General features: G+C 43.4%; 1 protein-coding gene across 4 annotated transcripts; it reads right to left on the bottom strand.

Annotated features, from left to right (window-relative positions):
* Positions 1–311: 311 nt before the first annotated feature.
* On the bottom strand, positions 312–27,234 carry LOC128740379 (uncharacterized). Of its 4 annotated transcripts, XM_053835921.1 has the most exons (12): positions 26,801–27,234; positions 26,671–26,736; positions 26,070–26,358; positions 18,470–18,728; positions 17,282–18,141; positions 17,090–17,223; positions 16,946–17,021; positions 1,886–1,980; positions 1,644–1,805; positions 1,411–1,576; positions 1,245–1,346; positions 312–1,183 (listed from the first exon to the last, which is right to left on the bottom strand). In XM_053835921.1, the coding sequence occupies exons 3-12, from the start codon at positions 26,182–26,184 to the stop codon at positions 678–680; spliced, it is 2,475 nt and encodes an 824-aa protein (XP_053691896.1). In that variant the 5' UTR covers positions 26,185–26,358; positions 26,671–26,736; positions 26,801–27,234; the 3' UTR covers positions 312–677. The 4 variants fall into 4 exon arrangements, with proteins under 4 accessions (XP_053691896.1, XP_053691894.1, XP_053691893.1 ...); XM_053835919.1 differs by having other exon boundaries at positions 26,070–26,563; positions 26,671–27,234; XM_053835918.1 differs by lacking the exon at positions 26,671–26,736 and having other exon boundaries at positions 26,070–26,670.
* Between the last annotated feature and the right edge of the window lie 567 nt (positions 27,235–27,801).

The raw sequence follows: 27,801 nt of genomic DNA, 5'->3' as shown, positions 1-27,801 counted from the left end.
TGGGAAGTAACGAGTTCTTTATGAATCTATCCCACGATCAAATTATTGCTGATATAGATTACGACTTGACAGTTTTACAACACAAATCAAGGGTGAACATGAAAGTGTTAAATTGACGTGAGTAGAGTTGCCGAAGTTGGTTATATCCACTATTAGGCACGCGCAAAAGTGAATTTGATAATTTGGACGCCGTAACTTGAATATAGTAATTTAAAATGAGGATATAAATCCTACAAACTCGAATGACCACATATTTTGGATACATCCGACCTAGTCGAAAGATAGTCGTTTGTGTGTTTTGTGTAGGTACGACTCTCTGTTTTTTATTTTTATTTTTAATCTATCAACATTCAATATATTATTCAGATGATTTCAATAATAGTAGCAATCGTAAAACATTCCGCTTGCGTGTAGTACAGTTTTAGTAAATTGGTTATCCGATTGGGTGCCTTAGAGGCTTTTCGTTTTTGAATAGAATCATTTTTAAAAGTGCCAATTCTTTTGTCACTGTAAAATGTCAGCTACAGTGCCTCCTCCTTTTGCAGTTACTGTTTAATTACAAAAAAAAATCCAAAACGGTAGCATGTGCTTAAGCGGGTGATTTTTCTTTCTGCTTTGTAAAAGTGAAAAAGGCGCACGTAATAACCGTTAAAAAACCAATAAGACTATCAAAAACCTTACTCGTGGTGTCTCAGGCCACAGATAGAGATAAAGGTGCTAAAATTTTGCAGATGACATGCCGGAACGACAGTGTATGCGATTCGAGCTACGTTGGACGGCGAGCTGAGAAAACTTTCGATAGCTTCCACCAGGGACTGCACGGAAACGCTGCCCCCCACCTGGTAGAAGAAGCGCAAATGAACGGTCGGCTTGGAATATTCCGCCTCCTGGTGCGGATGATTGCTGCCGCCGCCACTTGTTGCATCCATCGTGTGATAATGATGGGGATTGTGACGCTGATGGTGGTGATTGTGTGCGTGATCTTGCGTGTGATCATCCGACGACGAGGAACAGGATTCGTTCGAGGGACTATTCCCCATCGGATAGTCCTGGAGGAGTTTCCGCAGCACGTACGCTATCGTGTCGTGGATCTGCTCGCGGCTGATTGCCTGGGCCGTCTGGTTGTGACGTTGCAGGAAGTCGTCGCTCAGTTCGGCCAGTTTGGTCGTTGACGATGCCAGGCCTAGCAAAAGTTTGATTTTATTTTATGTCGGTAGTCGAAAAATTACAAACTGTAAACGAACCTGTGGAAACGTAACACACAACTGACGCGCAATTGTTCTCATAATTCCATCGTCTTCGGATGGAGATTGTGTAGTCGCCTATGGAGCATCCGGTTTCTTCATCTATTAATGAAAGAATTGAACTTTTAAAGAAAAGGTTATCGGAATTTAAAAACCCAAAACTTACAATCAAACTTGTCGTTGTGCGTGTGCGCCCAAACTTGCCACTCAACCAAAGCGCCTCGAGGTAAAGCCGGAACCACGATGTAATCGATTATAGCATTGGCAGTCCGTCGTTCCCACTGACGGCGGGCTTCCGAAATATAGCTTGGATTGGTTACAAAACAAATTCCCTGTAAAAGTGGAGAGGCCAATGTAAATGTAAATACTAACTTCTAGAAAAAGAAGACTGGTACGAACCTGAACGACATCGCGCAGCAATCCCTGGGAATTCATTGCACCCGCTATCCGGCTGAGATGGCGCAATGTTAGTTTGCACTGTTGCCGGATACCTCCTTCGATGATAGTCATGCTGCCCGGAACCAGAGCAATTTGGCCCGAAATGTACGTAATATGACCGACCTGGTTGGGGTGCAAATAAAAAAGGTAAGGATTATGGATCTTGTACCAAGCAGGCCAATTCCAATGGCTAGCTAGCGAACCTTCGTAGATTGACTGTAAGTTCCAATGTTGGCTGGGGCCCAGTGAGAGATTCCCTGGACGTGCATCGTGTGTCTTTTGTGTTGTAACTCGGAAGCTGCAAAAATAAGAAGGGATGATGTGATCAGAGCAAATCAGCTGCTTTTTTGTTGCACATAATTTTAATCTTAGTACAGCGGACAAAAAGCTTCTGTTAATAGTATATATCAGAGGAAGTCATGTCTACTACGAATTCCAAAAACATTTGTGATTCAAGCTTCCGGTGGATGGACGAATGACTCTCGAACCGCTCAAACGAACCATGGTTCTTCCAGCGTACTCGAAACTGGCACGATGTCCCGGAGGACATCGATAACGGTGATTCTGCCGCCAAAAAGAAACGAGCGCCCCCGCTTTTCACCCCTATTAGGTATATCATCAAGCTCGATGCCGAGTTCTTCCAGCTGTGCAATGAGGTAATCAATCAGGTACTCCAGCCTGCAACAGTTGGAGCAGCTGAAACAAATTCTTGTTGAAATCCAAGCGCCGCACTATACGCACTACATTCCCTCGATGAAACCACTGAAGGTGGTCCTACATGGGCTGCCGCCAATCGAGGTGCCAAAGGTGTAAACCTAACCGGAGAGGATTGGACTGAACCCACAGGCCATCTACCCGATGATTCGTTGGACTGAAGTCAAGGACAGTTCTCGAGATCAGTTGCTACTAGTAGTCCACTTCGTTAAGGGTACTCACCATCGGTACTCTACTCGTACGTGCAGGGGTGCACTGCGATCTGCGCACAACGCGATGATGAGTTGAAGTGTGCAAACTGTGAAGGAAACCATCGCGCCGCCAGCCGTAGTAACTCTAGGCGATCGGACAACCAGCCTGATCGTAAGCGCACCGATCGTCGACCTCCGGTCATCACGGATACTGTGTATCCTGCTCTTCAGCCTCGTCGGCCAGTCCCAAGCCTGCCCTCCTGCCTCTCAACAAGCAATGAATCGCCGCCACTAATGCTCAACAGCTCATCAAATGGCCTCCAACTCCCGTTCATCCCAGTACCACCTCGCGTCTACAGCTACCCTACCAGATCTAGGTCCTACCACAGCGCCTGGTCTATCTTATTAGGGTGTTGCCTCCGGTGCCCCTCTCACGACGGAACAGATCGTACAATTAATTTCAGAAGCAATCGCCATTAAGTGTTCCTGTAAAACTTTAGCTGAGCAGCTCCAAGCTGTAATCACCATCGTCAACGAATATGGACCGTAAAGTCCTCTTCACAGATAATTCCTGCAAGCGTTCCTGCCCGCTGAGGAACAAGCATATTGAACTGCTCGACTTTCTCAACCTGAAGAAAATCGACATCGCCATCATCACAGAAACAGCAACACAGAGTCGAGGTCAGCACGTCGATGGACCCAATCAACATAATTGCGGCCTGTATATCAGGGCCCGGGACGGTACAAACGCTCATATAATGATCCGCTTTGGATAAACTAGCTCGCCGGCGAGAGAAGTACATCATTGCCGGTGGCCTCAATTGCTCGACATGAAGTGTGGGGCAACCGAAGGACAAATCAGAATGGCACGTGATTGCGAGGCCGGCCACTACAACACCTTGGAACCGAACAATCCGACTAGAATCTCCTGATCGGGAGTCCACTCCATTTTGGACATCTCTATAACAAACGTGGTCATCTCCGCAGTACCAGAAGTCTTCGAAGAATTATCCTCCGACCACTACCCTGTGATACGGTAGCTGGACAGTCCGCTTCTACGAAACTACCATCGTCCCAACTGGGTCGAGTTTCAATGTATCGTCGACGACGACATCGATTCCGAACAGATTCAGCATACACCAGAGCTAATCCTTCCAGCGAGCAGCGAGACAAAATTAACATTCAAAAGTTCAAAATTTGTTCATTATGGGCCCTATTCTCACAGTCACCTCACCTCACCTAACGACTCCCCGTTTGATTTGTACAGTCACCCAGGTGAGCGGGGTCACCTAGGTGACTGTGAGAATCGCAAATTTTTCAGGTGAGGTGACTGTGACAATAGGGCCCTATATTCCAAGCAACAAGTGCGCCGAAGACACTGTCACGGTTCTATCTAGAACAGCACTTTTCTGAGCGTTTACGCACTCTTGAATGACATTTCCCTAATTTTTTTTTAAATGATGGCCCCAGACCCTATATGGTCTTTGCCTCCACCCCATACGCATCTTTGGAGTGGGAGGGACGTTATCTCTTGGATATTAAAATAGCTTTATAAACCATGTAGTACCGAATTGGGGCACAGGATTACAACTATTCCGCTCAACTCCATCAATGGGTATGAGCGATCCCTAAACTGTGTACAGCAATCGGGGCCACAAAAGACGATCATTAAGACTGTCGCAGTGACCTTTTAACCCAATGCCATTCTGGCATACAAAAAAAAATAGGGAAATGTCAAAAATGCTGTTCAAATATTACGAACACGTCCGCCATTATGGCTCGTAAAAAGCTGGATACTTCTGCTTGAAAAACGGTGGGTCACTTTCCTAATGAGATAGTTTCCCTGATGCCGGGTCCATAAACTCCGGAGCCTGTGCAGGCCCCCTTTTTTGAACCATTTGTAAAAAAGCAGATATTTCCGGATGGAAGATCGGGCCCTCCATTATTCCACATTAAGCGATCTGTTTCAATCACCTCATATGGAACGTCCATATTGGGCCTGGCTTCCATGCAGTCAGAGACTCAAGTTACTAAGGGTGTCAGATTGAATTCCCGAAGTTTGCGAAGATGACCGATTTGGTCACCTTCTAGTATGGTTTTACTCCTTTGCAACCGTAGTGCGCCGAGCTCTGCTTCCTTCTTCACATGAAGATGCAAAGGCAGTAAGCATAGCATTGCCTCCATGGCTGCAGTAAGTGTTGTACGCATGGCACTGGTAACTGTAAGACAGGCCAGGCGCTGAACTTTTTTAAGTTTGGCTTGGGCTGTCACCTCATTCACCTTAGGCCACTATCCAGCTTTTTACGAGCCATAATGGCGGACGTGTTCGTAATATTTTAACAGCATTTTTGACATTTCCCTAATACATCGCACGTTTGCTTTCCGCGCGTTCACGGTAAAACTAAAGGAATGTACGGAAAGAAAACGTGCGATGTACTAGGGAAATGTCAAAAATGCTGTTCAAATATGACGAACGCCGTCCGCCATTATGGCTCGTAAAAAGCTGGATACGACTGCAGCATAGGTTATCCTAGGCCGTGCAATAGTAGTATATGACCAGAAGGCTAGTTGAGGTTTCAATCCCCAGGTTTTGCCAAACAGTGACCTGCATGCCCAGATAGCCGAAGTTGCTTTCTTAACAGCATAATCTAGGTGGGCAGCCCAGTTCAGTTTTTTATCGAGAATTATTCCGAGGTGTTTGACTTCATTACTGAAGCGCAGTCTGACACCGTTCAGTATAGGGGGAGTAATGGTATGTTTCCTTCGCCTAGTGAATGGTATAACGACTGTTTTGGTGGGGTTTACATTAAGTCCCTCTTGTGAGCACCATAACATGGTGGTGTTTAGAGCTCCTTGCAAGCGACTTGACAATACTGCGTCAAACTTACCTCTGACGATAAGTACAACGTCGTTGTAAGCAATGGTCTCATAACCAAGCTGTGATAGCTTGTGAAGGAGTACGTCGGCCACCAGTGATCAGAGCAGAGGGGAGAGAACTGCTCCCTGTCGACATCCTTTGATCACCGAAATCGTGACCGACGTATCTCCCAATGATGCTGTAATGTGTTATCGAAAGCACCTTCAATATCAAGAAAAGCACAAAGTGCTCTCTTGATATTTGAGCGATTTCTCAATTAACGTCACTAAGCAGTGCAGTGCGGTTTCCGTAGATTTACCGTGTTGGTATGCATGTTGACTTACATGCAATGGAGAGTTTTTTAAAAACTCGTTGCTGATATAGTTATCCGTGATTTTCTCCATCAGCTTAAGAAGCGTTGAAGTCAGACTTATCGGTCTGGAAGCCTTAGGCATGGTTTTGTCTTTTTTGCCAGCCTTAGGTATGAACACCACCCTGACTTTCCGCCAATTTTCCGGGATATATCCCAAGGTGAAACTGGCTCGAAAGAGGTTGATGAGCTCGGACATTATAACAGCGTCCGTTTTTTGTAAGAAAATGGGTAGAATACCATCCGGACCTGGAGACTTCATTGGTTCAAAAGAGCTGAGTGCCCATTTGATCGAAGCCTCCGTAAACAATCGGCGTGCAAGTGGAACCGAGTCATTTGGCACATTGTGTAATGACCCATTCCGCTCCTGCCCGCCTATGTCTTGTCCGGTGGTCACTGTCGAGCTAGGGAAGAGTGTGTTCATTAGAACTTCCAGAGTTTCCCGACATTTCCCTAATATATCGCACGTTTTCTTTCCGTACATTCCTTTAGTTTTATCGTGAACACACGGAAAGAAAACGAGTGACGTATTAGGGAAATGTCAAAAATGCTGTTCAAATATTACGAATACGTCCGCCATTATGGCTCGTAAGAAGTTGGATTATTAAAATATGAATTTGTGTGGGACTCGCAAAATGGCTGCAAGGCACAATATTGCTGTTGCAGTCGAAAACCGCAATGAGCGACGTGCGACATTCGGTTTTATTCTTAATCTGTGTGTCGCAATTACGTCGCACGTAGTGCGCTGCATCCAGCTGTTTACGAACCATAATGGCGGACGGCGTTCGTAATATTTGAACAGCATTTTTGATAATTCCCTAATACTTCGCACGTTTTCTTTCCGTACATTCCTTTAGTTTTACCGTGAACGCGCGGAAAGAAAACGTGCGATGTATTAGGGAAATGTCAAAAATGCTGTTAAAATATTACGAACACGTCCGCCATTATGGCTCATAAAAAGCTAGATACATCACACGTTTTCTTTCCGTACGTTATTTTAGTTTTACTGTGAACGTGCAGAAAGAAAACGTGCGATGTGTTTAGGAAACGTCAAAAGTGCTGTTCAAATATTACGAACACGTCCGCGAACACGTCGAACACGTGGATGCATAAATTTGGGCCCCATCAATTATTTCAGTTGCTGTGACTTCTGGCTCTACCAATGTTCCTGAATTTTAAAGTACTCGATAAACTATTTATGTTATTCAAAAGATTCAAAAGATCGAAAAAATTAAATACTCCGGAGAAAATGGCAGGGTCCCAAATTTGTGCATGTACAAATATCTGTATTTATGGCAGCTTTGCCTAAACAATTCGCGATGACGACATTGAAAAAGATTTCGGAGGCCGCACGCCCTTACAGAAAATCTCATGTCGAACTGTCAACGTGTGCGTGATGACAAAAGCAAAAATACTTCCCTTTCTTTTTTCTCACGCAAAACCCTGAACAATCCAGCTTTTTACGAGCCATGATGGCGCACGTGTTCGTAATATTTGAACAACATTTTTGACATTCTAGCAATACATCGCACGTTTTGTTTCCGCACGTTCACGGCAAAACCAAAGAAACTTGCAGAAAGAAAACATGCGATGTATTTCTGAAATGTCAAAAATGGTGTTCAAAACTAGATAGAATTAACAAAAGGGCGAATGTCGCAAATGTAAACAAAACGAGTGAGAGTTATTTTTTGCTGGACCAGCATAGGAAAAACAACCCTTACTCGGTTTGTTTACGCTTGCGACATTCGCCCTTTTGTCTATTCTATCGTCAAATATTACGAACACGTCCGCCATTATGGCTCGCAAAAAGCGGGATATCAGCAACGCCGTCACACACTGATAAAAATAGACACGGCGTTACCAAAAGATCTTACACATGAATTTCAACGTGCAAATATTGATAATCTTGTTTCATATGTCAATTATTCGGGTATCAGAAGTGTTTCCCTTCGATTTAACGTGAAATGAGATATTTCATATGGAAAACACGTTAAACAACCATGCTTTTCCAACAAACCTTCAATCAACACGGTAGTCACTGCTTTAGCACCGCAAATCCACGTGTTTTACCATTAGATCGTATCCTGTTGCAATCCACATGAAATTAAGGTGTAAGTTTTTATAAATATTTCACTGGTTTTACACGTTTAATCAAAGGGTAACTTTTATGAAAAGTCATTCTATTTGAAATTCACGTGGCTTTCACGATGAGTTGATGTGAATATCAGATCATTTCAAAGTGTTTTACCCATGGTTTTGCAATTGAATATGATTCATGTGTTATTCCTATGGAACTGTAGTGATTAGCACCAGGAAAATACCGTGTACCCCCGCTGGAATGACCTTCCTTAATCTGAACATTTTTCATCTGAACCCCGTTGGTATGAATGCGTTCACATTAAAAACTGATCAAGCGTCATACACAATTGACGGTTAAGTTGACCGGGCAAATTGAAAAAAAAGCAAAAAAACTTAATACGTTTCCTCTTGCTCAGCAGCTTTGGCAATATAGCTCATATGCAACTTATTTCTCTCCAGCACTCAAAATAGACAATTTTAGTTGATACTGTCGAGCCACGTTTGTTTTAGTCAAATCAAAACAACAAGGTCATAGGGTGCGCGCCTTGCGCGTATGTGAAAGTGAATAGTTACCAAATATTCAGATTAAAAATGAATTCGCCTGATCTGAACGAGGTGTTTTTCATATTAGCGGGGGTTGAGTGGATCTATCACCCTTATTCTGCGAGTCACGTGACTAAATACGACAATTGTCGCTCGCCGTGACTCGCCACGGCGAGTCGAGTCACCCAAGTGACAACCGTGTCACCTAGGTAACAAACTCCTGCCACTCAAGTGACAGATCGTGTCACCTGATTCGCGGCGACTCCAAAATAGTCACGTCACTCGCCTCGCAGAATAAGGGTGTATGTGATCTGCACTTTGATCGCACGTGTATAGTTTTTTCGGTGTAGTTTTTCGGTTTTTTCAGGAACGACATCACACCGAAAAGCAGGAGAAAATTTTTAATGGGACTAGAGTGACTATATACAGAGTGGCGCCAAGTCATCCCAAATGTATGCAATGCGGTTTATCCTAGGTTTTTCTTTCTCTTTCCTGCATACGCGTTGGATAGGTTGTCTGCTCGATTGGAATGACACTGACAGATAATTATCATTCCAATTTTGACATTGTCGCCACTCTGTATATAGTCACTCTAAATGGGACTTGTTTCAGTTGTCGGTTCAGTTTTCGACGTTTTCGATGAATTTCAATCGACGTTCCTAAATTACCGGCATCCCTGCTCACATCAACAGAAACAGATGGATCAACATAAAAAAAAGAACAACGCGATTGAACGGCAATGTTTTGTTGATAGGCACGATTATTGAGTGGAATCTTATTTTCTCGCGTTACAATGATTGTATTCATTATTTGGTTATTAAAATAAAAGCCAAATACTTAAAAAGAATCGGAATATTGAAGATACAGACATGCAGTTCCACAACGGCTCACCGGTACCTATATTTTGTAGTGAAACAGTTTTTTTTCCTTCCCGCCCTAACACGCTTTGCTTTATCTTAGCTTCTTAACTTCGAGGAGTATTGCACCGAATACAGCGACGAAATTATCTGGATCTTGCAGGAAACAGAACTGAACCGGCTGACGATACGTTACACATCACCACAACTACGGTACCGCGAGATAATGGTAAACTTTATTCGAAGTATTGGAGAATGCGAACTGCTCCGAAGATCCACTGTCCATTTGGGTATGTAAATTAATTTAAGAAATTGTTATACATATCAATTTGCATCGCCCTTCCTTTTACAGCCATCTACCTGTTAGATGCTTTTATGGACAACCATAGTATTAATGATAATCGTCTAAACCTTGTCGCTTTGTCCTGCTTGCTGCTGGCAGCCAAAATGGAAGAAAACGAACCAAACGTTCCTACACTGGCCAGCATGAATGAGTTGGTTCGAAATCAGTATCCTTTTTCAGATTACACGCTTCTCGAGGTGCTTCTGCTGAAGTTTTTCGAATGGCATTTGATAATTCCTACGGCTGCCACTTTCGTGGAATTTTGGCTTCTCAACGTTGTGGGAAAATCAGACTTTCATCTGCTGACCAGTGAAGAAACGTTTTTCGAGCGGCGTGTTCGTGCAATCGAGCTTATTCTGGAATTTCTCGACATAACCCTGACGGATATTAAAATGACCAACATTCGCCCGTCGCTGCTTGCGGCAGCCTGTTTGGCTGCTGCCCGTTCGTCGCTGCCGGTAATCTGCATATGGACCGAAACGATGGAAGAGCTGACCGGTTACTCGTACGCAGAAATAGCAACGCTCACCCGCGAGCTCATGAATTGGAGAGCATGCTTGATTACGAGAGAAACTGCATGTCGTAAACGACCCGCCGGCGATTCCGGTTATTTCACCGAATTTTCCGGCGAGATAGACGAAGACGGCCTGGACGAAACTGACGAGTTTGAGTTCGACACAGAGGAAAGTGACGAAGATATTGCTTGGTTTCTCAGAAAAAAACCGAAATAGACAGGCACGGGCGGGTAAAAATGTCATGTAAACATGGTAAACATTCGAAATAAATAGAGAAATCGATTACAGTAAGATATTCATTTGTTACAATGTTTGTGAAATGCTAGTTACAAAATGTTATATGAGCATAACAAAACAACTACAGGAGTGATTTAAACTTTTCAATAGTCAAAAACAAAATTAAAATATAGTAAGTACTACATTAAAATGGTAATTTGCAATCGCTAATGATAGCGAAATAAAATGCTATCACGTTTGTTTCAGTTGATAATAGTTGTATAAGTAACAGTTATCGGTAACCATATCGGTCTATAATTAGAGTTTAAATTTAAGGAATAAATCGGCAATGAATGTTGCCTTAACATTATCATTGCGAATGATTAAATATTTGCAGCTATTCAACTTTTCCTTGGAAAATAATTCCCACAAAATAAAATGCAAAAAATGTATCGGATTGAAGCTGAGTTAAATCCCCAAAAATGCTAGTTATCGAAAAGACTTGCCCTAAAATTTCCTTTTTTTATCTGTGTAAGTTTTACTAAAAACTGGTTAGAAGAATCTCATAATCTTCGCCTGATAGTCTTCACGAGTCTCCAACTCTCCACAGCAATTTCTAATTAAGGTAAGCGCTAGCACAGTATGCTTTGATTATTTGTTGCCATAGTAAAAGAAGAAGTTTTTCATTCGGGTTTTAAGTTCCTTCAAAATGAAATAGGTAGGATACACGACTTAAATATACGTATATTTTAGTCGTGGGTAGGACAGTTTTTTTGTCAAATTAGGAAGTAACAATTTTACGACAAGGTTTATATCGAAAAATCTTTGGTAAGGTAAGACTTTCTGACGAAACTTGTTGAAATGCTTCGTACGACGCTGTTCAACATCATACATCAGTATGTATTGCGGATAACGTTGATATTTTCGGAATCAACTGTACAACAGTGAAAGGGGCTTTCAAGGTGAAAGCAGCAAGGTTGGGGCTCACCATGACCACAGCCAAAGCGAATAGGGAACGTGGGAATAAAAAAAATGATATTAGCGTCGAAGAAGGTAATGCTAGTTCCGTCTTCGCGTTTAGAGCTCTTGGACTGCCATTGACCAATCGCCGCTAATACCAGCTGTTGTAATATCGCACATCTAATAAGCAAGATGCCCGCCTCGAAGTTGTCTCTGTCAGGATCTAACGCTCGGTCGCTCTTTTCCAACGCCAAGTTTCATGACCGCAGAATACCACCGAAAGAGTGTCTTATAGAGCTCGAGTTTCCTACGGAATTGCAAGACCGAAGTACGGGACCTCTGCTAGCTACGTAATCCATAAAAGGCCCTATTGGCAGCCGCTATCCGAACTTCGTTTTGGCAGACTATGAACCTTTTCTTCGCAGCTTCCTCCATAAGATGCGTGACGCCTCTTCCACAGATCTCCGGTTAACAGCGATGATATCGATGTTGTCCGCACATCCCAGGAGCATGTGAGATTTCATGATAAACCGCTTCCCTGCATGCCTGTCCTTCGAATAGCGCCTTTCAATGCAATGTTGAATAACAATTTCGATAGCCCGTCACCTTGCTTCGAATCATCTAACGTCACAAATAATTCCAATGTCTCGCCCACTTTTTTGACGCTTCATTTTGAACCATCAAGGGTAGCATGTATCAGTCTAATCTATTAATGTTAGTATAAGGTATCTTTTGATGGGTTCATCCCACAAGGTGGTCAGCTCGGACCGTTTTTGTCTGTGTGGACTCATCACTGCGACCAGTATAATTGATCTATCTGTCCGAACCAGTCGAGCCTCCCGCCGCCAGCGTTCATCACAGTCGTCCCGGTCCTGCGGTTGGAACTGGAGGAGGGGTCTTCCTGCCCGCAGACTCAGGCAAGTACTTATCATCCGGTGACGGTATTTTGCCTGTAGTTTCTCGGAATTCCAGCGGATTCACACCTCTACCATCTCCCACGGAGCATACTACACTCACGCGTAGCACTGTGAGAAAGGGCTTGTTGGTGTTTTATCAAAATGTACGGGGATTACCGACCAAAATAGGTGACTTCTTCATTGCCGTGGCTGAATCAAACTTCGACATCATCGTTCTTACCGAAACGTGGCTCGACGAGAAAATCTACTCAGCGCAGTTGTTCGGCGATTCATTTACGGCATTTCATTGTGATCGGAGTTCACATAATAGCAACAAATCACGCGGTGGTGGCGTGCTAATTGCGGTCTCAACGAGGCTAAGTGCTTCCAGCGATCTCACCCCCATATGCAATACACTCGAACGAATATGGATAAGAGTTAAGTTACCTGGTCACACAATGAGCGCAGGAGTTATCTACCTTCCCCCAGATCGCAAAGGGGATCTGAACAGCATTAAGGATCATATCAGTTCCATCGAGGCGGCTTACTCAGACCTCTGCCTTTCGGACTTCACGCTATTATTCGGCGATTATAATCAATCCAGTCTTGTTTGGAGCTTCTTTCCTGGCCCTGCACCACCTGTGGTTGACAGCTTGCGATCGAACATTTCGGTTGCTTGCGCTGTTCTCTTAGACGGTTTGTCTTTGCATGGTCTAACGCAGATAAATACGGCGGTCAACAGAAACTCACGCCTGCTTGATCTTGTTTTGGTCATCGAATCTGCAACCTCGTTTTGCTCAGTCCATGAAGCTGTTGACCCGGTAGTTCCACTTGACGCTGATCATCCCGCTGTTGAAGTGATAGTGGAGCTGCCAATCTCCTTTGAATTTGAAGATATTGTCGACGCAAGTGACCTGGACTTTCGAAGAGCAAATTTTTCTGCCTTAGCCGAATCAATCAGTCGAATTGATTGGAGTAGCCTCGACCGTTTTGCGAATGTTAACAATGCTGTTTGTCACTTCATCCAAACCATGAAACACCTGATCTCCGATTGTGTTCCCACTCGTAAACCAGCGTGGGGCGATGCTCGTTTGCGATTTTTGAAGCGCCTTAGATCTTCCGCTCTACGAAAATACAGTAAGCTCCGATGCCCATTCTCTAAGCGACAGTTTAACATAGCCAGCAATAAATACCAAGCTTATAATCTACTCTTGTACAAAAGGTACACTTTACGAATGCAATCCAACGCGAGAATCCTAGATCATTCTGGTCGTTCGTGAATTCCAAGAAAAACGAGGTAGGACTGCCTGTAAACATGTTTCTGGGTACCGTCTGTGCGAACACTGCCGTGGAAAAATGCGAGCTATTTGCCACTCACTTCAAGAATTCTTTTAACACTTCTGTTGGTTCGGAAATGCAGACTGCCTCTGCAATCCGAGATACTCCATGTGATGCGATCAACTTGAATATATTCCATATAAACGATCAACTCACTGGCGTTGTTATTCGAAACTTTTCTCCGGCAGAATGTATTTCCTGAATCATGGAAAAAATCCATCATGTTTCCCGTGCACAAAAAAGGAGATAACAGGAACGTGGATAACTATCGGGGTATCACATCACTTTGTGCCTGCTCGAAAGTGTTGGAAACCATAGTCCACGATGTACTTTTTATGAGCAGTTCGCAGTACTTATCCGTTGATCAGCATGGATTTTTCCCTAGAAGATCAGTTGCCACTAATCTAACGCAGTTTGTCTCGTTCTGCCTAAACGTCATGGAGGAAAATGCGCAAGTGGATGTTATATATACAGACTTAAAAGCTGCCTTTGATCGTGTTGATCACGCGATATTGTTGAATCGATCCTGGAATTTCTGTCGCTTTTATCAGATGGATGAGGTCTTACCTCACTGACCGTAGTTTATGCGTCAAAATCGGTCCGGTAGAATCGGAACTGTTTTGTAATCTATCTGGGGTTCCACAATGAAGCAACTTGGGCCCTTTGCTTTTCACACTATTCATCAACGAGCTCTCTATACTGCTGCCTGCTAAGATATACCTGCCAATAAAAACCACACTTGACTGTTTGAGATTGCAGCAGCTGGTTGACCTACTTGAGGCGTGGTGTACGAATAATTTGTTAACAATCAGTGTACCCAAATGTAGTGTAATCTCGTTTTACCGCAAACTGAACCCGATTACCTTTAATTATTCTATTCTGGGTCATGCGCTGCAACAGGTTAATCATATTCGTGGCCTGGGAGTGAATCTTGACTGTGCTCTCACCTTTCGTTTGCGCTTTGAAAAGATCATCTCAAAAGCTAACAGGCCACTCGGTTTCATCTTTAAAATAGCTAACGGTTGACGCGATCCGTTTTGTCTTCTTTCTCTATACTGCGCATTGGTGCGATCATTACTCGAGACCTGCTCAACAGTCTGGTCCCCGTTTCAAGCTAGTTGGATTGCGAGGATTGAAGCAGTACAAAAAAAGTTCGTCCGTTATGCTCTTCGGATGCTACCGTGGAGCAACCCGCTGGACTTGCCCCCATTAGAAAACCGATGCAAATTGCTAGGACTTGAAACCCTCGAAAAGAGGCGTACGACTGCTCAAGTTGTGTTTGTTGCTAAGCTCCTGATCGGCCGTATTGACTGTCCGCCTATCCTGGAACAGCTGAATCTATACGCTCCGGAAAGGGCTCTTCGTACTAGGAATTTCCTTCATCTTGACGCTCAGAGAGTTAACTACGGCCAGTTTAGCCCGATAAGATACATGGCAGCTCAGTTTAACACCGTGTACGAGCTGTTCGATTTTGACATCACCATAGACACTTTTAAAAGTCGACACCTGCAGAGACGATAGCTGTTTGCTGTTTAAGTGTAGTGTTGTGTAAAAGTATCGGTAACAAAATGTAACTCTTAGTTAGTCTATATTATTGTTCATCAAGACAATATTGTGTCGAATGAATTTTATAAATAAATTAATATCGCCCGGGTGTTTGCTGCATGACCTGCACTGCATTTCTTTTTATTTATTCATTTATTTATTTATTGATTCATATCCATCCGACCTGTTAGGTCTCCATGGAAGATTGGTTCGGATGGGGAAAAGCCTCTTGTAGGCATAAATAAAAACCTCATCATCTTCTCTTAACTATGTACAAATTCAAACTACAACACATTTTTTTTGCTATAATCGCTTTTTAATTAGCGATCCCATATTATAGCCGTCCCTGGCGCTCAAAGGAAACAAACGCGCGTCTCCCACGGACGGTAACCGTTGACGGCGACGGCGACGAACTAGAAGTGGTAGAGGAGTTCGAGTATTTGGGATCGCTGGTGACCGCGAACATCAACACTAGTAAGGAGATCCAGCGGCGCATCCAAGCGGGAAATCGGGCTTACTTCGCCCTTCGTAAAACGCTGCGATCAGGAAGCATACGTCGCCGCACGAAGCTGACAATGTAGAAAACCCTTATTAAACCGGTAGTTCTTTATGGACTTCAAGCCGTGACGCTGCTCACGGAGGACATACGCGCCCTTGCCGTGTTCGAGCGGAAAGTGCTGCGGACGATATTTGGCGGAGTACAAAGTGAAAGCGGAGAGTGGCGGAGGCGTATGAATCGCGAGCTACAGGCACTGCTTGAAGAGGCTCCCATCGTACATCTAGCGAAAGTTAGCGGGTAAAGATGCCGGACGACAGTGCGACGAAAATAGTCCTCTTCAACAACCCCACCGGCACCAGGAACAGGAGGGGGGGGGGGGTAGGGGCAACGAGTGGCCCAAGACCGAGTTGAATGGAGACGAGTGCTTGAAACAGTACGAGCCACCCCGGCTCTATGCTGAAGAAGAAGAAGCCGACCCTGGCGAGAACTCATTCGTTCCTTTGACCAGTACACTTCAACTATATAGGAGTGGCTTCAGCGGGTAAATATAGAAAGGTTGTATTTGAAACATTGCTTCTGCTTGCTTCTGCTTGCCTCTGCCTGCCTTTGCTGCACATCGTCATTCGGTCGCAACACATCGGCAGGAAAGGTTGCATTTGAAACATTGCTTCTGCTGCTCATCGTCATTCGGTTAGCGGCTTTGGTTAGCGACACATCGGGCAGGCAGCTTTCGAGTCACATCCGTGGCATAATTTTAAAGATTGTATTTGGAATATTGCTTGCCTTACCATGTTACCATGTAAGAACACAATCCTTTAATGTGCAACTTGGGCATCTATATATGAAATTCGTACAAAAATTATCGGCTTTAGCATTGGGAGACGAATTACTCTTCATTCGTAGTCCTACGTCAAACCTGAGCCTGTGCCACACTAGGCATGGACGCTTGTACTTTTTAGTGTTTCAATAGTGTACACTTACGAAATAATAGCGTTTCTTCATTCGGGCCAACTCTTAGAAGATGTTCCGTTCGATTGGTGTAAAAATGTTTAAAATCGATCGGGAATCCGCTAAATTATTAGCGTTCAAAACCTGACCGCTTTTCGAGAGAGATTTTTTGGAATGACACCCTATCTAGCCAAACCTTGCCGTAAGACGTAGTCCTACGCCAAAATTACGGTTAAAAAAAAATGCAGATCAAAATCAACGCAGATAACTTCATAATTTCTGCTTTACAAATTTACTTTTCATTTACGGTTAGTTGTGTAACCAGAAATAAAAAATTCAAACACCCCACGAATTTTGTGCGTATCTTTGTAATAAAATAAACAAACACTTACCTGACTTTTCCCGATTATAAGCTACTGCCTCTAGCACAATATGACAGTTATCTGGAAGAGGGCATTCTACACAAACCTGCGAAAATATGGAACAACGATGAAGAACTACCTACTTAAAAACAGGTTGATGACAAGTTAACTTACCCTTGTCGGTGGATTAGTAAAGCTAAACACTTTGGAGTAGATCTCATTTAGAGACGAGTATTCGTTCATATCACGCATATACATAGTAATGTAGCAAATTTGACGAAGCGAAAAAGAATTTGAAGTTACCAAATCTGTCGAAAGGGAGCAAAGTCTTACAAAAAAGTAATCAATCATAACCTAAAAACTTACTTTCCAATGACGCAAGTGCGATCTCCATTGCTTGACTAGACGATTCCGCTACACCCTGAATGCCGGCCACCCACATCCAACCCTTGCAGTTAACGATCGCCCGAGGATGGTTCGTCAAGGGTTCCTTTTCACGCTCACATTCGTGAGCTCTGGTCCGATGGGCATCCTCCGTCCCGCTGCTGGCATCCTCTCCACTGTTGTCTAAACTAATCCCTTTGGTTATAATTTTTACCGGAGACCGCGGAAGGGTTAATTCCTTTTTGTAATCTTTGGATATGCTGTTACTTCGAGACATACCACTGCCAGCGTCAATCTTGTTAAGATCATCTTTGCTGAAGGAATTCCGCATGACAGCCACCCGTGCGTTGGTTTCTTTCTCGATTAGTTCCAGCTCCGTCTCGTTGAGATCTGGATCACTCAGGTCGCTGTAGCTGCTCTCGTTCAAATCAACAACGAAGTCAAGAGAGTTCTTAATCACTACCGTATCGGTACGTTCTTTTGGCACCAGTCGGAGCTTTGTAAAGTTAAGATAGCCCACCGGACAAACCGGATCGGCGGAACTTATCACCGTCTGCACATCGTCAACGACGATGCGACTTTTGAACAGCGGACAGTCGAGGGTGAATGTTTCGTACTCACCACCTTCGCCGCAGACATTTAACCCGTACTTATCCTTCATCTTGACCAGGTGAGTCTGCATCTCTTTAAGCGATTTGCCCAAATGCCTGTCCGGCATCAATCCCAGTGCAGCCACTTTTATGATGATCGCATACACCTGGCAGTCGATCATCTCCTGCAGCAGCTCAGTTTGATCCCTTCGCCAGAGGTAGGCCAGTGAAATGAGCTGCAGCCGGTTGCAACTAGAACAAAGGAATTAAAGACAATTAAAACTACTGAATGAAGCTAGATTAGATTAGCGAATTGAAAGTCGTTAAATGATAGAACAAATATGAACAATCAGTTTTAGTTTGGTAATTAACAAGTCCAATGTGACTTCAATCATCACTTCTTACGTAAATGATAGAAAAGTAATTTTGCAACGTGATCAGAATCATGTTGGTTATCTTCCGTACACAGATGCATAGAGCGGACACAAATCTTATAATAGCCCTACATTGTATTAGACCGTAAAGTCCGCCTATAAAGAACGGGCTTTATCATGTCAATCATTTCGTGGACGATACTTACACATTCTCCACTCGAACGCGCTGATAGTCGGACAGAATGGCCCCGACGGCCACTGCTTCCACCTGTTGTTCCTCCTTTATCTGGCGCAGTAGGTCGTACAGATCTTCCACTTCGTCGTCCTCCGTCGGTTCATAGTTGCCCTTGGTGTTGATCGAATTGCCTCGAGTGATCTTCCGGTATAGCGGTAGTTCCATTGCCTGCGCCAACATGTCGATGCCCTGATGGCCCACCGTTTGGTACATGTAGCTGTCCAGCTCATCTGCAGTGGAAGAATGCAGTATGTAGTGATATACTATGTACTGATATTTCAAATGAATGATTAATTTAACTAGTTAAAATACGAATTCTTGCACAAATATAGGTTACAAATATGTAGGGCAGCTTGCTGCTGACTAAGACTTCTCCGTTTCTTTGACAGTAATATTCGTTTCATTACAAGGAAAAACAAACTACTATGTACCTCCATTGTATTCTCCAATTTTATTGTTTCACTTCAAAATTTCACTTTTTTGAAAGGGTTTTGAAAAAATCGCATGTAAAAAACATTTGCAATCATAAAAAACTTTGAGCTGCAGATAGGGATGGTAAGATCGCTTTGACTCAATTCACATTCATTTGACTGTACCGTCTCAGCCAAGTAAAATTTGACAAAGTTTTATATGGGACATTTGTAGAATTAGTTATTATCTACAATTTTGCTGAATAAAGTTTTGCTGTATCTTTTGTAGTTACGGCGCTACAATGCTAGTAACTCGGTAATGACTGAATGAACATTCACTTAGTCACTAAAGAGGTGCTAGCATTGTAGCACCGTAAATACAAAAGATACAGCAATACTTTATTCAGAAAAGCTGGAGATAATAACGAGATAATCCCTGGCTGCAGATCAACATATTTTCTGACAGCTACTTGGAATTGCAGATCACTAAATTTTGCAGGTGCCGACCGGGTGCTACTCGAACACCCTAACCTCGCGTAAACTCGGCATTGTAGCTCTGCAGGAGACCTGTCGCAAAGGAAAAGTTTGAAAGATCCGCGACGGAAATGCCAACTTTTACCAGAGCGGTGGCTCTACCAACGAACTGGGAACGTGTTCTGTAGTGTTGGGTAGAATGCAAGATCGCGTGATGGATTGGAAGGCGATCAACGAGAGAAAGTATTTATTGAGGATAAAGGGCCGTTTCTTCAATTACAGCATCATCAACGTGCGCTGCCCGCCCGAAGGTACCCAGATAACACAAAATCGTAATAGAAAGTTCACATTAAATCGTTTTCATGTCAATTTCACATTGGAATTGTATAATGGTTAGAGTATGTCAAATCGAAGTGAACAATAAGTTGTTTTGCCGTCATGCGTGTCTTCATATACAATTCATGACTGTGAATTATAAAGCAGTATAGATGATTGCAATATTTGATTACATCTTAATCATATATTCAGGAGTATTTAGTTGCGTGTTATAAAAACTACGCAAAATAGAATTACAAATAATTGCCAAAATTTTCGCACGTATATCGCCTCCACTTTGGTACATATATGTTCTTATTTGGCGTGAAATATAACTTTTTCGTTCAGATATGATTTCGTATATCTCAGTTGCAATCGAGATATATAAACCAAATGGTTTACTGGGTAGGCCCGACGATGAGAAGGAAGCGTTCTACGCGAGGCTGGTGAGATCGTCATCGGGGATATGAATGCCCAGATCAATGAACCAGCTTGATCACGTTTTTATAGAAGGCCGATTCTTCTCTAACATCACGAATACACATTCCCTACGGGGCGCCCTAGTAGCGGTATATAGGCGCTCTAAACTGTTAACCGTATACCAAACACGTCAACGCCGTCCTCCTCGGCTGAGCATTAGACAGCTAGATAACCCGTAGCCGCAATCTGCCTAAACTACGCGAGAATACTGGATGACGCACTGCCTCCTTCCGAGGATTCAGGTGCTTCAAACCTCGGTTGGGGCAGAATACGCTCGAGCATCAGAGAGACTACTACCGCGGCACTAGATGAAGAGCCTCGGAGAATACATAATCATTGGTTTGATGGGCAATGTCAACAAGCGGTGGAGAGAAAATTGCTTGGAAAAATTATCTGAGCATTGCCACTAGGGAGAACTTTTATACTAACATACTAACGAACTAGGAACCGGTTAATCACGATCCTGAGGAGTAAAAAGCGCCAAAGGGAGGACAGGCATCGCAAAGTTCAGTTCTTCGATGTACACCTCACGACGAAGTTGCACAAGGAGGATAAACGAAAGTTAACCTAGAAGTGCTCATGGAATAGAGTCCCAGCACCTGATCTCCAAGAAGCCAAACGAAAAATCGAGTGACTGAAGACCGACAAAGCAGCTGGTAAGGACCGCTTACCGGCAGAACTTTATAATAATTGCCGAGAAACGCTGGCAACGGCTCTAGACCGGGTAATCCAAGATTTTCGTTATTTCCAAGATTTAGGAGGAGAAGAAGCTAGCGGAGAAATGGATGGAAGGAGTGGTTTTTTCCCATCTACAAAAAGGGTGATCACCCCGACTGCTCCAACTATCGCGGTAAACGCCTAGTAAACTAATAAACGCCGCCTACAAGGTACTCTCCCAGACCCTGTTACACCGGCTGTCATCGATAGCACACAGGATCGTAGGGAATTATCAGGCGTGCTTCATGGGGCTCGCGCCACTACGGACCAAATTTTCACTGTCCGATAGATCTTGCAGAAATGTCGGAAGTACAACGTACTCACGCATCATATCTTTATTTATTTACCAAGGCTAACCAACTCGTAGGCTTTGCACATGACTTTGATATCATAGCTAGGAACTTTGCGACGGCGAATGTAATCTACACCAGACTGAAAGCGGAGTTCAGGAGGATTGGGCTAAAAATAAATACACCGAAGAAACAAACGTGCGCCTCCAACGGACGGAAACCAGAGAAGTGGTAGATGAAATCTGGCCTACTTTTTCCTTCGCAAAACGCTACGATCAAGAAGCAAAGCCGCCATCCGAAGCTGACAAGGTACAAAACTCTTATCAGACCGACAGACAGTTCTTCATAGACTTGAAGTTGTGACGCTGCTCACGGAGGACATACGTGACCTTGCCGTGTTCGAGCGGAAGGTGCTGAGAACGATATTTGGCGGACTATGCCGTCCGCTATTATGGCTGGTAAAAAGCTGGATACAACATATGTAGGTACATGAATAAATTGGAAACGGCACAGAAAAAAATAGTTCAATCCGCCGTTGGAAATTTAGCCTCTTACCTAGCAACTTCTACCCCCACCTCCTCGTGGTACCAGCCGGGATACGTGCAACCTCGGTGGAGATCGGGTAACCAACCCCGGTGGAAACCAAGGTCGTATACTGACAGGGGAGGAGGGCTCCTTCGAGCTACGTTGGCCCTTCGGCGATACTGTGGGGTTGGTTGCGGGCTTTGCAAGCCTGAACCACTAAAAAAACCAAAGCAATGGACTCCGTAAGTAATAATAACTCTAATCGGAACAATCGGCAAAGACCCAGGCGACGAAAACGGACTAACGATTGGAAATTAGGAAGCTAACCAGAGTACAGTAGTTCTGAGGAGACCAATGCCCTTCACTCTAGACCACCGTTGAGCTAACTACGCGCGCAATGAACCACCCTAGCTAATTAACAATTTTAGAAACATAATAAACTTAAGTATGTCGACTGATTCTATTAAGAAAAAACTTAGGTTATTTCTGAGAGGTCAATTATTTGACACTCAAACCTCTGCATTTCATATTATATTGTGTTTGGTGTTTTATTTTATATTTGTAGTCTGTAATAGATGACGGGCAAAGCACATACATCTTGACAATAAATATTATTCAATAAAAGGCGTAAATTTCTTAGACCAACCTCGTGTTTTTTCCGGTTATAATCTCAGACCACAGCTTGGTTCGACCCATGCACCTTCCAGCATTGTACAAAAGGTAGGAGTCACTACGACTGCTTGTTAAGGGTAGCTTCTCTAACCCCCCCCCCCCACCTTTCCGTTCTTTCCCCTTCATTCCAAAAACAATTTCATTACTTTCCCCTACCGTCCCTTCATCAATTGTAGAACCATCGTTTCAAAAAATATTAGTAAAATTCTTGATAAAGGACTCTTGGAGCCTTCGGCTAGTTCTCCTCATAAAGTAGTACAATTTATTCGAAACATTCTACCATGTTGGGACAAAAACTGTTCTTGATGTTGCTTTTTATTAACGACACTTCACACCTGTTAGTGTATTCGTATCGGACCTTTCAAAATGGATTTCTGTCTGCCTGCACCTATGTTCCGTATAGAATCGAAAACTACTGAACCGATCGGCGTGAAAATTTGCATGTAGGGGTTTTTGGGGCCGGGGAAGATTCTTATGATGGTAAGAAACACAACACAACACAAATGAAACACAAATTTTTGCATAACTAGAAAACTAATCGAGCAAATGGAATCAAATTTGGCATGTGAGGGATTTCGAAGGCATGAATTTATTTAATAATGGTTTGAGATCCCTTACCCCTGTGTTAGTAAGGGCGGACTCTCGTACAAATGAATCAGAAATTTTTACCTTTTTCCTTTTTTTGGGTTATCTAGCTGGTCGCTTAATAGCGTATAAAACTATAAAACTTTTGTGATGTCAACAAAGTGTCAGGGAGACCTCAAACGTTAGTTCTACTTGACGACACACTATTTTGATTAAAGCAAACTGATTACCTGACCGAGACAGGCAATGTCGCCCACTAAAATACTGGTGGAACCCCAAGCATAGCCGAAACGTCTCTGCCTGCGGAGGCGTTCCGGCCCTGCGCGAACTCCACGAACTGGCTCTGAGATCTCTCTGCCAAAGGTCGGAAGTCACTTTAAATAACATGATCATGATGATGATTAACATGATTATGATGAGAAGAAAAATGATAGATCGAATTAGTAAATGTGCTTTGCCCTGGACATTTTGTACTACTTGAGTTGTAAAATGGAGTATAGTGAAAAAGTGAAGGATTCGTCAGCCCCATTAAACACCGGTCCTCAACCGCGTGCCCACTATCAATTTTCCAACACAAATTGCGGACCGTTACTGGTCATCAACTTATCAGATTATTTTTATTATTTCATCTTACATCCCCCAGCATTGAAGCACTGTCCCAAGACAGGTCTACAAGGTAAATTGAGCGCAGCACGATCTGGACGTTCGCGGTAGTCGACAGAAGCTTTAAAATATAGAGTCGCACTCGCGAAACCAAAGAGAGTGCGCAGTATCTATAACGGAAATCCGTCACCAAACCCCAAAACCCGATCGATAGAAATATTATTATTGTGAATTAAATGTAAAATAGTATAAAAATTGATAGCACCTTTAATATTGTCTGTAATCATAGAATGCTCCTTCGGCATTCAAACCAGGTCTGGTATCCCGCTTACATCCTCTTACTAACCCTAAGCCCCTGTTCGACTCAATCAAACCGGCAATTTTCGGAGATATATGTGACAGCTGTGATAGATAGGGATGAGCCTCAGAAACATTCATTTATTAATTATCAGAGATCCCCATACTGGCCTTATTTTTAAACGGAATAAAAGCACTTTCCGAACAACGCAACAATCACATTTACTAAATTTTTACCCCGAATCCCACTTGAAGTCATAAAAGTATTTTGTAATCCCCACATTAGTTAAAAAGCTCTACACCACGTCAAGGTTCAGTTTTAACTTAAAAATAATCGAATTCGAACAATTTCACTCTTCCATAAAACATTAGTCAATAACAAGACTACCAGAAACGACCTATAGTAACACTAGATGATTCAGGGCGAAAAGGCCGCAGGTCACGACTGTTGTCAGTGACCTGCCGTCGGAAGCGCCGGCCACTGCAGGGGGTAGCGTCCAGGATTTATGTACAACGCAGTTTCATTTTTGGCAATACGAAGTTTGTCGGGTCAGCAAAAGACAACACAAAGACACACCACAATAGATCAAAGAACTGGTCACAGTGCTTTAATGTCCCTAACAAGGAAAAAAACACCGTAGGCTGAGTGTGAAGATCGGATCCGAGTTTTCCGATTCGTTCAGCAACATCTCTGGCGTACCACAGGGGAGCAACCTTGGATCCCTGCTCTTTTCTCTTTTTATAAATGAACTATCAGCTTTCCTGCCACTAGGCTGTCGGTCTTTTTATGCCGAGGATGTAAACATCATTAAGGTAATTAAAATGGACTCCGACTGCATTGAACTGCAATGTCTTGTGGACAATTTTGAAGATTGGTGCTCGAATAACATGCTTACCGTCAGCTTCTCAAAGTGCTTCGCCATCTCCTTTCGCCGTAAAAATAAACCGATAGTTTTTACCTACAACATGGCGGGACATTCGTGATTCTTTGTACTATGCACTTGTAAGGTCTATTTTGGAGTTCGGATCTGTGATCTGGCGTCCATATCAACGAATTGTGGATCGCTAGAATCGAAGCATACAGAAAAAAATTCTGCGGTATGCTTTGCGCAGTCTACCATGGTGCGAACCCAGCAACCCTCCGCCATATGAGGAACGGTGCCGTTTACATAACTTGGAGGCTCTCGAAAGAAGACGTGCCAACGCTCATGCCACGTTCCTAGCTAGATTGCTATTAGGAGATATTGACTGCCCGGCCCTTCTGAGTAAACTGAATTTGTATGCTCCTGAACGACACCTCAGAACTAGGTATTTCCTGCACGCTGCACCTGAAGGGGCGAAATGCAAACTACAAACCTTATCCGATTTATGGCAATGCGTTCAGAGGACGACTATCTCGTAGACGATATTTTTAAAGTGGTTTTAACCCCGAGGGTCATTCACCAGATGATTAATTTGTAATTGTACTATTGTATGTATTTACTGTCGTATGTGTTTGAAGATCACCAAGAGTCCGATACTTTTTGTCATAGTGACATTTTACCAATTATGGTAATACTGGAAAGCAATCATTCTTGACTAAAGTCGTGTTATTTTTAGAAACTTACAACGTTAAGAAGGTTGTGTCGAACTCCCCCATGTGGTTTTATTTTCGGAAAACTTCTTTTAATATCGAAAATATTTTAACTACGATTACGTGTACCTTAGCGACTTGCTAAGAAACAAGTCTTACAGTGATACGGGATTTTAAAACTATGTTCACATAAGGAACAAGTTTACACTAAAACTAGTTCAATAAATAGGCAAAGGGGAATTAGTTCTTGTTTAAAAATGTATGTTTGAATTAAGAACAGCATATCATACATATTAAAAGATTAATAGGCTGTCTCGTATTGCCATGATATAACTATATAAGGTACTTTTGCCCTAGCAGACAAGCATTCGTGAAGCAGGTAATTGAGGCATTGAGAAAACAGTTCATACTTTTGAGGAAAATGTTACGGTTTGTACCAAGACAAACCCGCATAGAAAATGCCTTATCAATTCCTATCAGCGCTATTGTAGTCCCCAAATAAGCGTTCACGTTTCCGATATGTGCTAGTCACATGCCCGAAACGAGGTGCGAAACCAAAGGAAGAAAGGAATGGTATGCTATCAGCGCAATCATTTAACTAACAAAACAACGGGGAAATGGTCCGCCTACCTTTATCTTTCGGGTGCAGGTTGGCCAGTGCTATCACCTGGTGTCCTTCCGCCGTCACCTGCATCATGTTGTAGGTGCTGTCCTTGCCGCCGCTGACGAGCGCTACGACTCGCATTTTGGAGTCCGCTTATTTCCGTATCGCGCAAAAAAAAGAAAACGATCCACACACAACCCAGCCAGAGACGGTGTGTGTACAGATGAAATTACTTTGTTTGCCGCTGGGTGATAAGACACCAAACGAGCCGAAAATATATCCGACCCGGGTAGGTAACAAAACAAACGCTAAACTCTAAAGTCAATAGGACTGTATAAGTAATGGATGATGGAAATAAAAACTCAACAACTTAAAACATTAACAATGTACGAACGCAGAACACATTACTACAATTTGTTTTCCATCATTCTAGGTGCACTTTTCTCAGTCACTTTGTTCCGTTTCACTGGGAACGACATTTAGGTAGCAGCTGTTTCCACTTTCAATTTATTTTTCGCTGCTGCAGATTAGCGGCCAGATATGTTATTCCATACGACGATGACGACGACGACGTCGACGACCTTCACTTGCCTTCCTTTCCCTTCAGAGGGGCAAAGCTCTACGTACCTATAATAGGTGTTATGTTATGCATCAGAAACACAGGCGAATGATCTGCTGCACCTGAGGCTGCGGCTGCTTAGCAGCGAAACTTTTTATTTTTTTTTTCTAACTGGTCGTATAACACGCAGAAACCTACCCTTTTCTCGGCAGGAAGGATGCTGTATGTTTTCCGCTAGCGGTACCACTTATCACTGGAGCTTCCCATAATCCACTGACTGAATGGTGGAGAATGTGCGGACGATGCACTGTCTGCCTGCTATTGCTGCATTCCCTTTTACTGCGGTAATATTATTGTTCCCGTCTGCTTATCGTTGTCGTCGCCGTCGCCATCGTCATAATCATCTCGTGCTAATAAATCACTAATCACACGGGCGTCCGCGATTGTTCACGCGCAGATTCCGTCACCCAGCGCACAAGTTCGTTCCGCAAACGATTGGAATGATAACAGATTTGCTGATGAAAATAGATGTAGGTCCGTCGAGAGAAAAACTTTCTTCTGCTGTTGATAGAATAATATATGTTGCAGCTGCCGCGCAGATCTAAAAAGGATTTTTTTTCACAATAAAATCAACGATTTTGACACTTCTCCTTTGAGTAAGCTATAAGGCGACTGGCGAGGAGAAAAGGAAGAAAATGTGTGAGTGTTGATGGGTTGTTCGAGGGGTGGTGGGAAAGGAAAGGAATTACCGTTCGGTTCTCCTTGCGGTCCGGCGGGCGGTGTTTTGATTGAATGACAGAGCGGAGCACACGATTTGTTATGCAAAAGAAGCAGTGCTGGCAAACACTCTATAATGATTGGAGGGAGGAGATCAAAGAATTCGAGCAATCGAGCAGTCGTTTGAAAATGTTGTCTGCTTTGTTGATCAGGATCTTTGATCAAAATGGTTCAAAAAAATTTAAATATTTCACATTAGTGACATTACTTACTTACTTTAGTGGCAACGGTCCGTTACCGATCCTGCGTCGAACGAATTATGGTCCTCCAGTACCGTCGGTCCTGGGCTGCCATTCTCCAATACCCACGAACACCAGCTGAACGTGCATTGTCTTCGACAGCACACACCCACCGGGTGCGGGGTCTGTCTCGGAGTCTACGGCCTCTTCCTGGTTCTCTGCTGAAAATAGTTTTGGCTACTC

Source organism: Sabethes cyaneus, chromosome 3 (assembly GCF_943734655.1).
Source record: "Sabethes cyaneus chromosome 3, idSabCyanKW18_F2, whole genome shotgun sequence".
Classification (NCBI taxonomy): Eukaryota; Metazoa; Arthropoda; class Insecta; order Diptera; family Culicidae; genus Sabethes; species Sabethes cyaneus.
Note: the sequence above shows the minus strand (reverse complement) of the source record. Positions and strands in the feature narration are given on the sequence as shown.